General features: G+C 38.0%; 1 protein-coding gene across 2 annotated transcripts in view; it reads left to right on the top strand.

Annotated features, from left to right (window-relative positions):
- The window catches only part of ECHDC1 (ethylmalonyl-CoA decarboxylase 1), a 43,949-nt gene that overhangs the window by 2,686 nt on the left and 25,552 nt on the right, over positions 1-15,711 (top strand). For both annotated transcript variants that reach the window (XM_021294433.2, XM_065056871.1), the window contains exons 2-4: positions 4,725-4,946; positions 9,969-10,111; positions 14,881-14,933. In XM_021294433.2, the coding sequence (XP_021150108.1) occupies positions 4,725-4,946; positions 9,969-10,111; positions 14,881-14,933 (418 nt within the window). The remainder of the gene's footprint in view (positions 1-4,724; positions 4,947-9,968; positions 10,112-14,880; positions 14,934-15,711) is intronic.

Genomic DNA, 15,711 nt, shown 5'->3' with positions numbered 1-15,711 from the left:
TGACTGCCCTCAGCTTGCATCAGCTGGTTATTATTAGAGTGGGAAGAACCTGTCAGGTCAGGTGTTTAAGTTAACCTAACCCACACATCACTGAAGGAAGGGAGTGAGATGTGTAAGTGGGTGAGGTAGGTGGAGGCCTCAGTAGCCTTCAAGTGAGGGGTGGTAACAAGCAGCTGGCAACAGTGGCCTGTTGAGCCAGTGCTGGGGAGGAATCCTGGAGGTGAGACCTCCCTCCTATGCTTTTCTTGTGTCTGAAGGCAGGGTCCAGTGACTTCTCTGCACTGTGAGACATGTCTTGATTTGTGTGCAGGCTGGCCCTCCTTGATCTTGCTGTTTCTGAATGCCTTCTCTCTGTCCAACGCTGGAGGTTTTTTTTTCTTTCTCCCACAGTCACCTACCAGCCCACTATCGTAGATTCCAGTCAGTTGGTGTTAATGATTTTAATTCATTTTCAACCTACTTTTTTTTTTTCCTCTGCAGATGGACTATTTGCATGCTTTGGTTATATTTCTCTTCCACTCTCTGCGTTTTCACCTGCCTTCACATTATAGGGTCAGTTGTGCTAGTCCTCAGTACTGGGTCACCACTTACTTTCCATTCGTTAGTCAGTCACTGTGGGAGCCCAGTGAAGCATCCAACAGTCACGCACACTGCTCTCTAGTACAGATGAACGCCTTCTGCGGTGACTGGTAAGGACACACACGCAGGGCTGAACTGTGAATCATCTCATCATTGTCTTCAGTTCACATGCCCCGTGTTTGCAGTTTTGTGCTTGTCACTGAAACTGCAGCTGCTGAAGGTCTTCATCAAGTCAAGTTCTTCTGAGCTTCTTGACCTGTCAGATGCCTTTGATGCGTTTGGTGGTGTGACAAAAGTGCCTTTCTATTTTATTTTATTTTTTTTTTTTGTCGTTTGAGTATTTTCTTCTCCCTGTGATTTCTTTAGTGGATTTTGTATGTTGGATCCCTTTATTTCTGCTACACTTTATCTCAGGATGTCTTAATCGGAAACCAGAAATGTAAATGCAGCTGGTGTTTTTCTGCAGGTGACTGGCAGGTCTGTATCAGCCCATCACACCTGTCACATCCTGCCCTACGTCCAAGGGCATCCTTATTTCCCTGATGCCTTGAAAACACATCCCTGTATCTCTTATCCCTGTTTTATTTTTCTCTGACTTGCGTCAATAATTCAGGCACTATCTTTGAGCTGGAATTTTCCCTGCTCGTGTATTTTAATGTGCTGATTATTTCTGTGTACCTGCTCTGTTGTGTGGCATTTATTGTTAGTGCATGCCACTCAGATGCTTGTTTGGGCTCCTAGTGTCCATCTCCCTGATTTGCCTCAGTTGTTCTACCCGTCCAAGAAGTTGCTACCTGCATCTCTTACCCATTGCTCTGGTTAGCTGTCTTTGTGCTCACTACTAATTGCAGCTGACAACATTGCTGGAGGTCACTGTTCGATACAGCATGTTTTAAGAGAAAAGCTGGGGTTGCAACAGAGTGTTGGTGAATGGCAATGGCTGATGTGCTTGTTCAAGAGTTGGGGTTTATTGGTTTACAAAAGAATCTGCTCAGTTAGGGAGTATTGGTGCTGGTGTCATCCCTATTATTATTTTTTTAATTAACATTACGAGAGCTGAATTTTAACTAGGCAGTTACCAGAGGCTTTCAGAAGGCCTCTGAGACATACACAAAAATATGTACGTTGTGTCTGTCTGCATATAGATACATATATTCTTCTTTCGTAATGTATCATTCCTTTGATACTGAAGTGGTGACATTGAATACGTGTTCATATTAACCCACAGTTGGCTAGTCTACAGGCAAGGGCGTTAAAAAAATCACTTAAGTGCCAAGTGGGTTTTAAATTGTTGTTCTGTGTGAGAGGTACGATAACTGTGGAATGAACAGCTACTGATGTCCATACTATGGGCTTATCTTTTAGTTGTTACCAGTGATATGTAAAGCTGTAGCACTTCTAAAAACATTTGGAAGATGCTAATTACCCACAGTATTTGTTATTCCTGTACTGTCAGAATTTTTTTTCACTATAAAAAATGCATAAACTATGTGTGCTGCAGATGTTAATGGGTAGAGCATGTCTGATTTTTTTTTACATTAGACAGAGACTTAATTTCTCTGTCTCTAAATAGATGTAATTATGTTAAATAGAAAAATATGAACATTTTAGTGTAATAAATGTCTTTTGGCTTGTCCTACAACATGGTGCAGGTTGCTGCAACATCTCTGTCTTGCACTGCTTTCACTTGCAGTACAAAAAAATCATTTTCTGTCATGCCATAGATTGCGAGTGCTCCATACTGATTGAAATTTTGAATGTTGTTTGTCAGAGATCAGCAGAAATCCCTTTAGTTAGAGAGAGCTGGGGCTTAAATATCATGCTTTTCCTGAGTGGCTAGCTTTCTCCAACTGAGCTGTTAAAATAGTCGTTTTTATTAAAAAAAAGTACTAGGTACTGACCGGTACTAGAAGAGACGGTTTTAAAGAAAATAATTCAATGATAATACCTTGCATGAGTCATTAATCATGAGTCATGATCAGCAGGCAATGATGTCCAATTTGTTTTCTAATCCCGCACTTGCTGATGTTCTTTATTACCATAGTGATAATATTAAAGAGCTGTTAATGCATATAACCACGCAGTTGAAAATTACAGGCTTTTTTTGGTGGAATAAAATTTCCATATCTTAAGTCTGTTTTGCTCTGTACATTTTTTGACAGGAGAAATCTAGGTAGTATAAACATGATCAAACAAGTACAACTTGACAGGGAGCTAGGTTAGCAGAACAGACTTTTAAAATTTATTTTTCTTCTTTGCTTTCAAGCCAATCATTGTGGCTTCCTAGAGAATTAAATCCAGTCTTCCTTCTTACGAGGGCTGGGGAGGCTTTGTTTCCATTAAAAATTGTGAGCTAATTGTTCAAGCTGTACTTTGCAACGAGAACCTGCACTATCCGTGTTTTTAATGTTTATTCTCTATTGAGCAAAAACTAGTAGACGGATGGAAAGTTTATTGCATGAATGTGTGTTAGGGAATCACTACTGCATTCTTAGAGAAAATGGAAGGTTGCTTCTCTTCTGAGAGCCTGGATATAAAAAGAATCATTCAGCTAAGAAATTAGCTTTGGAAAACTGCTTTCACTCTTAAAGAAAATTTTACTAAGAGAAGCCAGTTTAAAAGCTCTAAAAGGTGCTGGCTGAAATGTTGCAGACCATATTAGAATATGCATAGAGGGAGAGTGTTGGGATGCAGCAGCAGCAGCAGCTGGGTGGTATTATTTAATGAAGTAATGAATCTTGTATTCAGTTAGATTTTTAGCTTGATTAAATTTTAACGAGTTTTATTAGTTTACGCTTGAGTGTAGAAAAGTTGATCATGACAGATTAGAACCTTGAATTTAGTAAGGAACTTGGAAGACCCTCTAAAGTGTCTTACCAGATGTTGAGAATGATCCCTTTACCTATTCCAGTGTATATGACCTTACAATGCATAGATTCCTGTAGGCCTCACTACTTTCTCTGTGTTGAGCTTGTGAGACAGTGCTGTATTTGTGAATGTGATGTGGCGGGACAGGTATTAATATATTGACACGATGCGTACTCCTCCATATCCCATAATGTCATTGGTGTGCAAGCTCCTCCATTTCAATGAGGATTTTATCTGCCCCAACAGAAGCATTTTCCAATCCAGTGAGTGACGGTGCAGCTGGAGACAAGATAAGTGTACACCTGACAGGATTGTTCACTTCTTTCATTATAAACTAGTGATGTGTGCTTTTCTAATGCGTCTTTGTTTGTTTATGTGTATATAATATGTTAAAAATTTCAGGTACATAGAAACAAACTAACAACATTGCGTAGCTGTATAAAAGGCAAGTGCAATGCTCTCTATATAATACTGTCATACACTTTTCCTCCTTTGGGGCACTGCATAGGTTCCGGTGCTCAGTGCCAAAGTGATATTAATTTAAAGTGGAACTGGAATGACTGGAAAAAGCATATATAGCTACCAGCAGCTAGGAAGTCTAACTAATGTTAAGATGGAGTGTGATAAATGTGTTAATGGAATTAGGTGACAGGGAATGGACAGTAATATAGGAATGGTCTTTGGTTCCTAATTTTTGTGTTCGTCAAGTATTTCTTTTAGAAAGGTCTTGTGGTGTAGTAGTTGTTTACAGAAAAACAGGAGATTCTGAAAAGCGGGGGTTTTAATAGCACTTCTCCTCCAACACAGGTGTGGGCCTTTTTTGTGTGGTTTTTTTTGGTTGGTTGGTTAGTTAGTTTGTTTTGTTTGGTTGGTTTTGTTTGTGTGTTTAGTTTTTTGGGGGTGGGAGGGTGCGCTCAAAGATTAGTACAGAGTAAGTTGGTCTAATGCAATATGTAAGCATCTTACTACAGTTCTTTTGCCTCTTTGATATTCTGCATCCAAATACTTTAGGGTAACTTTTAGAAGAAAATATTTTAAAATATGCCCGTATCTGTCTTAACTACTAAAATAACTTCATAAAACTCCTTTTATTAACTTTGTGGAAGTAGATTCAAACTAAGAATTTTGCAAATACTATCTACTGTGATTTCTGTAGTCTTCCGTGATTGCATCACCTTTATAGTAGTTTCTGCTGTCCTGCTTCCCTCTGTCAGAGGACTGAGGTGGATCTTGAAGGAAATTTACTGATCTTTTTTTTTTTTCCTGTTTCTTTACAGAAATGGCAGCTTCTGTGTGGAAGAACTTACTTCAGACTATGAAGGAAAGGATACTACAACAGAGAAGGGCATCATTGTATGTTGGTGCTCATGGTTATGAGGAAGAACTGGTAAAGAAGAAACTTCAGCAGTTTCCTGGGGGATCCATCAACCTTTCCAAAGGAGACAATGGCATTGGAATACTTATTTTGAACAATCCAAAGCTAATGAATGCCTTTACAGGTATTAATTAGGTGATGGGTTTACTGATTGTTGTTTGTTTGTGGTTGGTTGGTTTGTTTGGTTTTGGTTTGTTGTGTTGTTTTTGTTTTTTTTTTTTTTTTCTTTTTCTCCTTCAGTTACTCCTTTTATCATTTTGCCTAAACAAAATGAAAACCTGTGCCTTACCATTCCTTAGTTAAAATAAAAATCTAAGTTTTATTTGGATGTGCATCAAATGCCCACTGCTCTGAATAGTGGCTTTGCCCTAGATCTTACGAGAATATAAGAAATTCTCAATGACACAAGGACCCTCTGGGAGAATGTGCCTCTCCCCTTTTTTTTTTTTTGTTTTTCCTCCAGTCAGCACAATGCTGTTACTGTGCTCTTCCTTGTATCTGTTTTTATTTTGCCTCTACTGCTCTGGAAACGTATAGGGTGTTTTTGTGGGGTTGGGAAAATGCCATCTTTGTTTTGTAGGTAGTGTAGAAAGGGTAAGTTTACTTCTTTGTTCTTTACCTAAAGCCTTTGTGTAACTTAAGATTCTGTAATCTGGTCTTTTCATCACCCAAACTGGCTTCTTTTGCCTTATATCTTAAATACCAGTGACTGGTTAATGAAAGATCAAATGAGCTGTGTATTTTTAGCTGTTGCAGATCAGGAATCTTCTTAATATGCTTTTACACTGGACAATACTTAGCTATCAAAACCAAGTGTCCTGTTTGATTAATCTTCTATTATGAGAGAGGCTTTCATTCCTCAAGATAGGTGTATTTGCTGTCTCTCCTTAACTGTCTAGAATATTCCAATTTATGCTGTTCTCTTCAGATGTAAGTGGCACAGGTTCCGGGTCTGCATCTGTCTGAGCTTAAGCTGTGCATAAGCCTTTACTGTTAGAATGTCTTTGTCTCTTAATATGTTGAAACCAATACATTTATGTCATCTTGTTATTTCCTTTTTTTGCTGTTCTATTTTCCTGCCTGGTTCTCACCATTCCTTTGCTGTCAGCAAATTTGTTTGCAACCCACTAGCAAAGCGTAGAGCTGTTTACATGGAGGACATCAATTTGCTCTTTCCACTAATGATTGTTAGCTGAAAGGAAGAGAACCTGACAGAGCAACAGAGTTAATGGTAATGCACCTAGTAGTCTCTGCAGTTTCTCTTTTGTTTCCCTTTAAAAGCTCATGTATAAAATCATTACCTGACTCAAGAAGTTGTAGCTAAAAGATGTTAGCGTGGAGGGTGTCCTTCTGAATGTCTCCCTGTCAGCATACGTGTTATTATACAATCATAATTACTCGTTTCTTCTTTTTCTACAGATTGTTTTTTTATTTTTGACTCAAAATAGTTCTGTGCAAGGTACAGCTTGTAGACTGTGTGCTCTTAGCTTGTTTGTTGTGGAAGCTGAAAGAGGCATGAGTAATGAGATGTAGCAGCAAAAGCAGAAAGGACAGGTAAAGCCTAGTCTGCCATGGAGATTAGATGTAATATAAGTCCAATTGCTTAAACTAAACTTTCATAGAAGCAACTGTGTTCTCTGTTTCCTAGGTGCTTGGCAGAAGGAGCTCAAAACTGATTTGTTGAAATGCTGAGCAGTTGCAGCTGCCATTTAAGCCATTGGTAGCTGTGCTATATAATGTTAATGTACTGAACTCCTATCAGGCATCTCAAGTTGAGCATCCAAAAGTAGCAGATATTTTCTCTCTAGCTCAGTTAGTCATCTGTAAAATAATCTCTTCTTTCCTTAAAGGACTGCTGTGAAAATAAATTAAATTATTAGTGTATATGAATTAAATGCTCTAGTAGCAAAGAGGAGCTACAAAAACCCGTGAGTAAATTTATAGTTCTGTCTTTGTTGCAGACCCTGATTAGCATGTAGCAAATGAGCCATGAGATCAGGCAGTTCTGTTTTATGGTAGTGTGTAGAGCTCTGTAGAGAGCAGTACTCCATTTTTCAATGTAACAGGCACCAACATTTGCTCTGGAAAATCTTACTATTGCAGTTCAAGAGATTACTGCTTCTTTCTACTATGCACCTCTGCCAGAGACTTTTGTTGTTACAGGAGGGAGAGTAGCAGCAAAATCATGCTGCCCCTTTGGCTGCTGCAGTGGATGGTATGGCATATTAATTTATACTACTCTTAATTTCATTTTAAAATTACTGTCCGTGAACTGCAGTTGCTGAGGCGCTAGCAAGCACTTGATCTTTTTGTTGTGTATCAAGTAATATCCTTCAGGAGAAGAATGAAAAGTGATGGGATGCACAACCCCTAAATTGCCCCAGCAGGACCTGGTTGATTTCATCAGCCAGAGCCTGTAGATAACCCCCCTCAAATAAATTCTGTTGATTCTGTGTCTCAGAGCTTCTGGATAGTGGCAGATGTGAATTTATACAAACATGTATGCTTCCTTTAGAAAGCTGCAAAACATCATTAAATTGTTGAGAGAAATCCTATTTGCCAGGCATTTACCTTACACAGCAGCTTTTTATCTCAAAGGAATTATGTTTATTCTAAGCTTGAGCAACTCATGTAACCAAAAGCAGAACAAAATTGTTGGCAAATGGCTAATGAGCAATGTGGAGGTTGTTATGCCTTTTTCTCTTCTTAATTGGAATCTGATAGCCACCTGTTTGAAATGGTTTCTTTGGAAACAAATGCTAATAATGTCAGTTTAAGCCTGGTGGAACCAATTTCAGCAGTCCAACCTCTTCCTGAACTGAAGTTGAACTTAATTTAAAAGAGAAGGAAGGCAGCCTGCAGAAATTAGATAATAATGGTGATAATTTTATGTTCTGGAATTGACATTAAAGCGCTTATCCACAGATTATAATTAAGATGCAAACAAATTACTATTACAAGTAGAGTTAGTTATTTGAAGAGCATGAACCTACTGGTATCAAGTACTGAAGGACCAAGACTGGCAGAATGAGGATTTGGTTTAGTATTGCGTCCTTATCATTATATCAAACATCATGGACTATATCTGTTGGTAAAATAATAGTTCAGTATTGTCAGTAATGGAAGGGATCCTCTCCCAGGTGGACAGGACAGGCTCTGGCCAGTGTCATTTGTCCCCTGCTGTTGCATGTAACTGGCTCATATGGTTCATTTTTGTAAACTCAGTTTTCTGATTAACTAGACTTTTGGTTTATAATATTCTGTAGAAGGACTCTTCAGTACCTCACTGCTTTGACTATTAAAAGCACCACAAACAGTGGTTGTGCTGTATTTTGTCTCTGGCAAATCTTAGATGCCAGCTGGAATACTTTTACTGTAAGAAAGCTTGGCAAATATGCAAAAAATGAAATCCATGGGGTTGATGCACACCCGTTGAAACAGCGGCATTTGCAGAAATGTTGTTGGGTGCGTTGTCAGGCTGGGAAAACATTTCAAGTGAAGACCCACAAAAATCTCATCTAGGCCTAGTTCTGCTCAGTATTTTCATTCATGGCTGGGATGAGGGAATAGAAGGTGAGCTACTGAAATTGTTAAATGACCTCAGATTAGGAGAGCTTGCAAGAAGATTATTTGGAGTAGAATTCAAAGTGATCTTGATTTAACTTCTACAAAGAGCTCAAGATGAACAAGGTGAAATTCAATGAAAGCAAATGTAATGTGTAACACACAAAAAGCATGACCCAATTACAAACACAGAAGGGAAAGGAATGGTAAGAGTGCTGGGATTTCTTAGAGGATCATAGTCTGGACCTGACAGTGGAAAAAAAACAACACGATGTCATTCTGGTATATAATATGTAATCTCCATTTAATTATTGCTCTCCTCAGGAACGTTATCAAAATGTGCTATTTCAGTGGCTGAGATAAAGCCTAAGGTGGAAGTGCTTGACTGAGAATTTTGACCTGGTGTTGGGAAGCTTACTTCATAAGGAACTGCAAGGAAGACAGGCAGGAAGGAAAAAAGAATCTACCTGAGGGTGGTTGCTAACAGGCAATTTCAGAGCAAGATGTCGTCTTTGCATACAGGCATAGGGGCAGAAGAGTGCTTGAGGGTATTAATTTAAAGCACATTTCTATCTGAAGAAGGTAGGCCTATCCATCTAAATTCTTGTCAAAGGAGGATAAAGCTGAGAGTATCATCAGCCTGTATGTGGGCTGCTTTCTGAAATTAGTTTCTGTAAGTGTTTTCTCTTAGGAATATAACTGAACGAGAGTCATAGGCATTCAGAGAGGAAGAGCTTTAAGTTAATTCTGGGTAAGCTCAGCTGGTGTGGAAGATGCTTCAGTCTAGGACAAGCTCTGCAAACAGGAGTTTGTAGAGTTCTGCATCAGGAAGGGTACTTCTGTGAACATATGAGAATACTGTGTTTAAGCTAGAAGCAGAAAGCTACTACTGTACAATCTGTACATTTGGAGCCCAGGATATGCTTTGTAAAGAGACCCTTTCTAGAAAGGTACCAGGGAGGGAATCAGAGGTGTTTTAGAATGATCCTTTTTTGTTCTCATCCTTTCAAAAGATAAAAGGCACTTTGCTTGTGTTTTCAAATATATCTTTATTTTCTTTTGGTTGAATGTCTTTGGCCTCCAACATAGTTTGCTCTTCAGCCTTTTTTTAGAAATCTTTATTTAAACATTGACTGATGGTACCTTGAACCCAGCTTGCACATGATTGATTTCTGTACTTTGCCAGCTCTTTCGTCAGGGTGAAATGACAGTAACATCAAAATGACTAGATGGACATATCTGGATAGATACATGGATAAGTTTGTGTGTCCTGAATGTGTGCGAACAAGAGTGAATCAGGTGAAGTTTATGTTTGCCTCCTTGTGTGGGTTTTTTTTTTGTTTGTTTGTTTTGTTGTTGTTTGGTTGGTTTTGTTTGGTGAGTGTAACAAATTGCAGAATATGCTTCAGAATTTCAGGAAGTGCATCTTTAAGGAAAAAACATGTCAGTGCTTATGTATGGGATTTAAGGTGATGCCCATCACTTAATAATAACTTGGTTTTGGTGCTGAAAAATGTAATGTAAAACATAGCGGTAATAATAAATTTCTGTTAAAAATTTTGCTTCTCCCTTCTTGTGACAGGCACAATGATGCTAGAACTGCAGGAGAGGGTAACCGAGCTGGAAAACTGGAAGGATGGCAAAGGCCTTATCATCTATGGTGCAGGAAACACCTTTTGCTCAGGGTCTGATTTGAATGCTGTTAAAGCAATGTCCAACTCCCAGGTAAGCAGTGATACAAGTGATTTTTTATTTTTTTAAGAAAAATCAGCTTTCTGATATTCTGAGATATCTTTCAGACAGAGGTGTTGCACTGTCCCCCTGCTGCAATTTTACATGCAAGTCACAGAATAGAGCTTTTAGTGGTTTGAAAAATGCTGGCAGACCCTTGAAGCCATGGCTTAAGTGTTATTGTAATTGATTCATAACTCTGAATTCCTACATCACATTTTCTTTTTAGCCTTTTCTTTTAAAAATGTCATTTCAGTTTCTCAGAGCAGTATATGGTGAATTTACACATCAAATAACTGGTACTTCAGTAGTTTGACCTTTAAAGCAGGATTTCTCATATATTATGAAGTCAAAACCCAATTTAAGCATCATGGCTGCTATTACAGAAAGGTTTCAATATTGTCAAAACAGTGCTTGGACCTACGTAAAATGGAAGAACAGATGCAATTCTTTTGCTGTAGAGCTTTGGTGTTGATCTTGTAGTGCAGTCAGATGAGTCGTGTAACTATGGGGCTGGGGGTCAGGGTTTGGCAGTTTTTCACTCATGCCATGCCGTCTTTACAACTTTCACATGTGCTGCAGTTCTTTTTGTGGGTTAATATGTCATTCTTGGCAATGTGTGAAATAGGACTTCGTCAATTACAGGAGAAGGGGCTTTCCTGTGCTTCTTTTATGCCCTGCTTTGTAATTGTGGTAACAGGCATTATGGTATTTTTTTGAGGCCACTTCAGGTTTCAAGATTTAACCACACAAATTAAACATTCAAATCAACATTCCAGTAAAAACACCAACTCACAAAACTGATTAATTTGATATTTGTCTTTAGTGATGATTTGTTTCTGTTGATGAAACTAACTACTATAAAAGACCACAATGTCTTAAATATTTCTGGCCTGATCAAATAAATAGGACGGTCCAGTTTTCAAAAGGTACAGGTGGTTTTGTTTCCTTTGTGGAACACCATGAGCGGTATGCTTTTTGTAGTATGGGGACACCATGCTTTATAAATATAAATGCTTTTTAGTGAGTTTTCATTTGGACAATTTATTAGCACTGGTAATTTAAAAATATAGATGTATCTGTGATTTTATTTTTGATTTTTTTTTAAATCTGAAATTTTCATCTTATTTCAGCATTGCAGCAATATAAAAGGAGCTGAAACTAAGCATGGGCCAATTATTTTCTTGTCTGTAGTCAAGACCTTGCTTCAGAGTTCTGCATTCAGTAAATCTCAGTGATTCTGCTTCCATACAAATTACTTGGAGCCACTGCAGTGGCAGAGTGGGCTCTTTTAAGGATTAGGGTCCATAACAGATACTGGGCAGAAGGCACTGTGTGGGTATTAATTATGACGTTGTTGAAAATTCTTTGCAAAGGATCTAATTTCATGCTAGTACTGAAATTTAAGTCTGAGTGACCAGAAATGCTCCAAGAATAATATGGTTGCTTTCTGTTTCTTGGGAGAGTTCAAACTATTTATCGTGAACTGAGAGTTTCTTTGTAATAGCCAACTCCTAAACCATCTGTTTGGTGGGATTTCATAGTCTTTATTAAATAAAACTTTAATAGAATAAGGAATAGCATTTGGTGTTCTTTAGTCTTGCAGAACCCTGCTCTCTAACTCACTGCAGATGATAGAATTTTGTCTGGTTTCAGGTTAAAAGCACATTAGGTTAAGTTTTCTGTCCACAGGGATCCCTGAGGCAAAAAGAAGTGAATAGCTTTGTGCCTGAACCAGTATGTTTTTCCTTTATTTTTTGCAAGGCTACTTTAGCCCATAGCTTTTAGTAATTACAGAAAACACTTTTATTCAACCAGTTGATTGAGGGAAGATCACATTTTTCAAAATCTACGATGCACTTTGCCTTTCCCTGTGGTGCAGAAAAAGCAGAATAATGACCAAGAATGGTGAAGGATTTTCATGCCCTCTAGTGGCTCTTCTTCCTCCTCTTCCTCCTCCTTCTCCCATGTTCAGTTTTTCCTAACCCTGAAACAAACCTAGGCCCCTTGCCTGTTCTTTGGCGAGTGCTAACATTACGTGACCAAACCACAGAGAGCAAATGAAGAATGGAATCTAAAATAAATCAAAAACCCAAAACAGTTGGTTTTGTTCTTTTTTTTTTTTTTTTCCTGTCCTTGTAAGCCTGGTTCCCAAGACCAGGAACCTCATTCTAGAGTGAGGCTTGGAGAGCTGGCTAGCCCAAAAGCAGGAGAAGCTCTTGAAAGGACAGCTGAGAGGAAGGAGGCATGAAGAAGATTTTCACTTGCTGCAGTCCCTGTTTTGAAACCCTAGGACAGAAGTTCCCAAGCTATAAGCTATGCAGGGAGGACTTTGGAGAAGTTAGAGATGGTCTGGAAATACTATTCTGGCTGTACTGAAAGTGGACTCTCAACTCTTGCAGCAAGAAGAGCCAGGAGTACGGTTTCCTATTTCATGAAGGTGACTTTCTTCTTCCCCACCTCCCCCAGCCCCACCACAAACTATTAATCCTCTTCTTCTGTATTTAGTGCACACTGTATTTTACCTCACTTTCTGCTTGTTAGTTTTCTTCTTACTCCAAGAACAGTATTAAGACTGAAAATGTGATTATTCCGCTAGACTCCAGTGAGCATCTCTCTTATTCAGATAAAATACTCTGACAGTAGCTTTATGTTTCTTATCAGGAAGGTTTGAAGGGTATGCTAGCCAAGGCTCACGTAATTGTGATTTTTTTTTTTTTTAAGGTATTTTCTGTGCAGGCATTTCTTCAATGTGATACCAGTAATCTCTTTACCACCTGAGAATATTAAGACCTTTCTTTTTGCCTGCTCTGTCACAACTGCGTTTATCAAGCTAGTCTGTTGTGGCTTTAATCTTTAATTACCATTTTGGTATGAGTTCAGATGGGCAGTTTGAATGCCAGGACTCTGCTGTGATGAAGTGAAAAATTAGTTTTTCTGAAGAGCTTTTTTGCAGCTTCATCCTGATGGTTGTAGTGTGAGAACCGTGGAAGTCCATGCCTGAGAACTGGTACCTTGTATGTTTGTGTGGTTTTTAAATTTTCTTCCTGATTAGAAATGCTAAGACAGATATTATGGAGGATTCGATTGTTCTTTAATTTGAAATGGAAATGTTGCTGCTGGTCTTAATAGATGTAGGAGGTTGCTACAGTGATAAATGAAAGCCTCTTCATAAATCAACATGTGCTGAAATTTTCAAGCAGTCTGTCTGTTAATGTAATGAAACTGAATTCACTGGTTCCTGTGTAGCGATTGCTGTGGCAGACAGCGACCTGTCCCTAAACACCCTAATGCTGGTTGGTGTTGGCCGGAGTAGGTCTTGAGAGAATGCCTGAATAAATGCACAATAAATCAAGTGAAGTTGACCTACTACTATTTCAAGGTCCTATTCCAAGATGTACTGAAGACTTACTGCATATCTTTTCTTTCCCTGAGGTATGAGTCAGAAGCTTCTAATTAAGGCAGATTCTTTAGCTTGCCAGCCCCTGTAAAACTGTGCTTTAAGAATTAGTGAATGCCAATGAAGAGATGCTTGTTTGTTCTTTTCATTCCTACCATTTGGTTTTATTGGATTTTATTTGCTTAGTTTTGTTTTTTGGTTTTCTTTTAGTACACACTGAAATTGTTACGGATGGGTTTTTTACTTCTACAGTGTCCAAACATTTATTTTTTTTTTTAAATCTGGATTAAATGGCACATATATAGTTCAATGTAGACTGTTTGGTGTGTTAATGAACATGGTCATACTGGGTCATTTAGCCCAGTCACTTGTCAAATTCTTGGTTGGTACTGAATGCCTGAGAAATAATATAGGGACAGGGAAGGTATATAGATAATTATTTTGCTTTCAAATATTCTCTTAGTCCTCAGCAATTTGTGACTAAGTCTTCTAGAGCTTTAGGTGTTTACCTTGTGTTAAACAACCTTGCGTTGATTTTTCTGTCATGCATTTATCTAGTTCTTGAATTAGTGTAGTCTTTTAGAAGTTGCAATGCCCTGCTGTGAAGTGTTCCACAGTTTAACTGCATGTTGTAGGGAGAAATACTTGTTTTGAACCTAGCAACAACTGCTTTTATTTGAACCCCATTAGTTCTTGTTCTGAAGAGAATGGAACAAATGGTCCATATTCACTATTGTTTGCAAGCTGATGTAAAACATAAAGGAGGAGGGAAAGAAGAATCATCTTCTTTCTGTGGGTTGTGGGGGTTTTGTTTGTTTTTTGTGTGTGGTTTATGTTGTTGCTGTTTGGGTTGGTTTCTTTGTTTATTTGTTTTCTGAAATGCCTTTGGCCCAAACAATTAAAAAAAAAAAGTACTTGGTGAATTGTATCATCTCTAAAACTTTATGAATTTGGAACAGTAAAAAGCATGCAGTGCTGTGTGCTCCTATACAGACTTCTACAGCTCAACTTTATGGGTGTTTAACTGGCAGTGAGAAGAGGAAATTAAGAGGAAGGGATGTAAAATTTCACATCATAGAAATTCAGTTTTGCAGTTACTTGAACAGTGGCTTCGTTATAACTGAAATTCATATAAATTGATTGAGTTCTGAATTTTATTTTATTTTTTTTTTTTTTAAACCTGGTTTATACTAGAATTGCTATTTGTGCATAGTGGGGTTAGGCTGGAGTTCAGGCAAGATTAACCAAAGAGAAAAAACCCAGCTAGAGTAAGTATAATGAATACTTCTCTCTACTCCATTTGTGTGTTTAATTGCTTCACATTAGGATCACTTAACATTTTTTAATTTCCTATTTTTTGTAGGATGGGATGAATATGTGCATGTTTATGCAGAACACCTTAACCAGGCTTATGAGGTAATATATTTTATTTACCCTTCTTTATGAAATAATTATAAGGATCAGAATATGTTTTGTCTAAGTCTTTAACAAGATGTTTAAAGTTAAATACGTAGTTTTAAGTATGTAATTCTGAATTGCAGACCTTGTATTTGTAGATGTGAATCAGGTAGGTATTTATGGATTTAAATTAGACCTTGACGTTTTACAACTATTAGCCTTTCCAGAGATTGGAAGAGAAAAAAAACCCTATAGGCTAAAATGTGGAGGGCCAGGAGATACCTAGAGTTAAGGAAATCAAGGCCTTCAGAGTTTTTGAAACTGATTTCTGTAACTCAGTAGAAATTGGGAGCTCTTAAAAACAAGCAGGGCCAGCTTATGCAGCCTACGCAGGTAACATTTATTTAATATATTTATTTAATCTTCCCACTTCATAAGTGGAATGTATTCAGTTCTACCATCTGGTACTTCTGAAAAACATTTTTCTCTTTCCTTTAGATTTAGCTTCCCTTAAGAAATCACATTTCTATCAAGTCCTTGTGTGGTAGAGCCTTTTTTCCGCTCAGAGCTCTTTTAAGATAAATATTCTTCACTTTCAAATAATCTATATGGGAAAGTGATATGAGTTAACATTATTCTGTAAAACTGCCCAGGAGATTGGAGAATTAGTTAGTAGTACTGTAAGGAATCCTCAGGATCAGAATTAGAATCCATTGGTCTCCATATAATCAAAATTGTTGAGGCAAAGCAAAAAGGAGGAAGATGTATGAAGATTGTGTTCTCACCTCAAGTGTCT

Source organism: Columba livia, chromosome 3 (genome assembly GCF_036013475.1).
Source record: "Columba livia isolate bColLiv1 breed racing homer chromosome 3, bColLiv1.pat.W.v2, whole genome shotgun sequence".
NCBI lineage: Eukaryota > Metazoa > Chordata > Aves > Columbiformes > Columbidae > Columba > Columba livia.
This window is presented reverse-complemented; position numbering and strand designations above follow the sequence as displayed.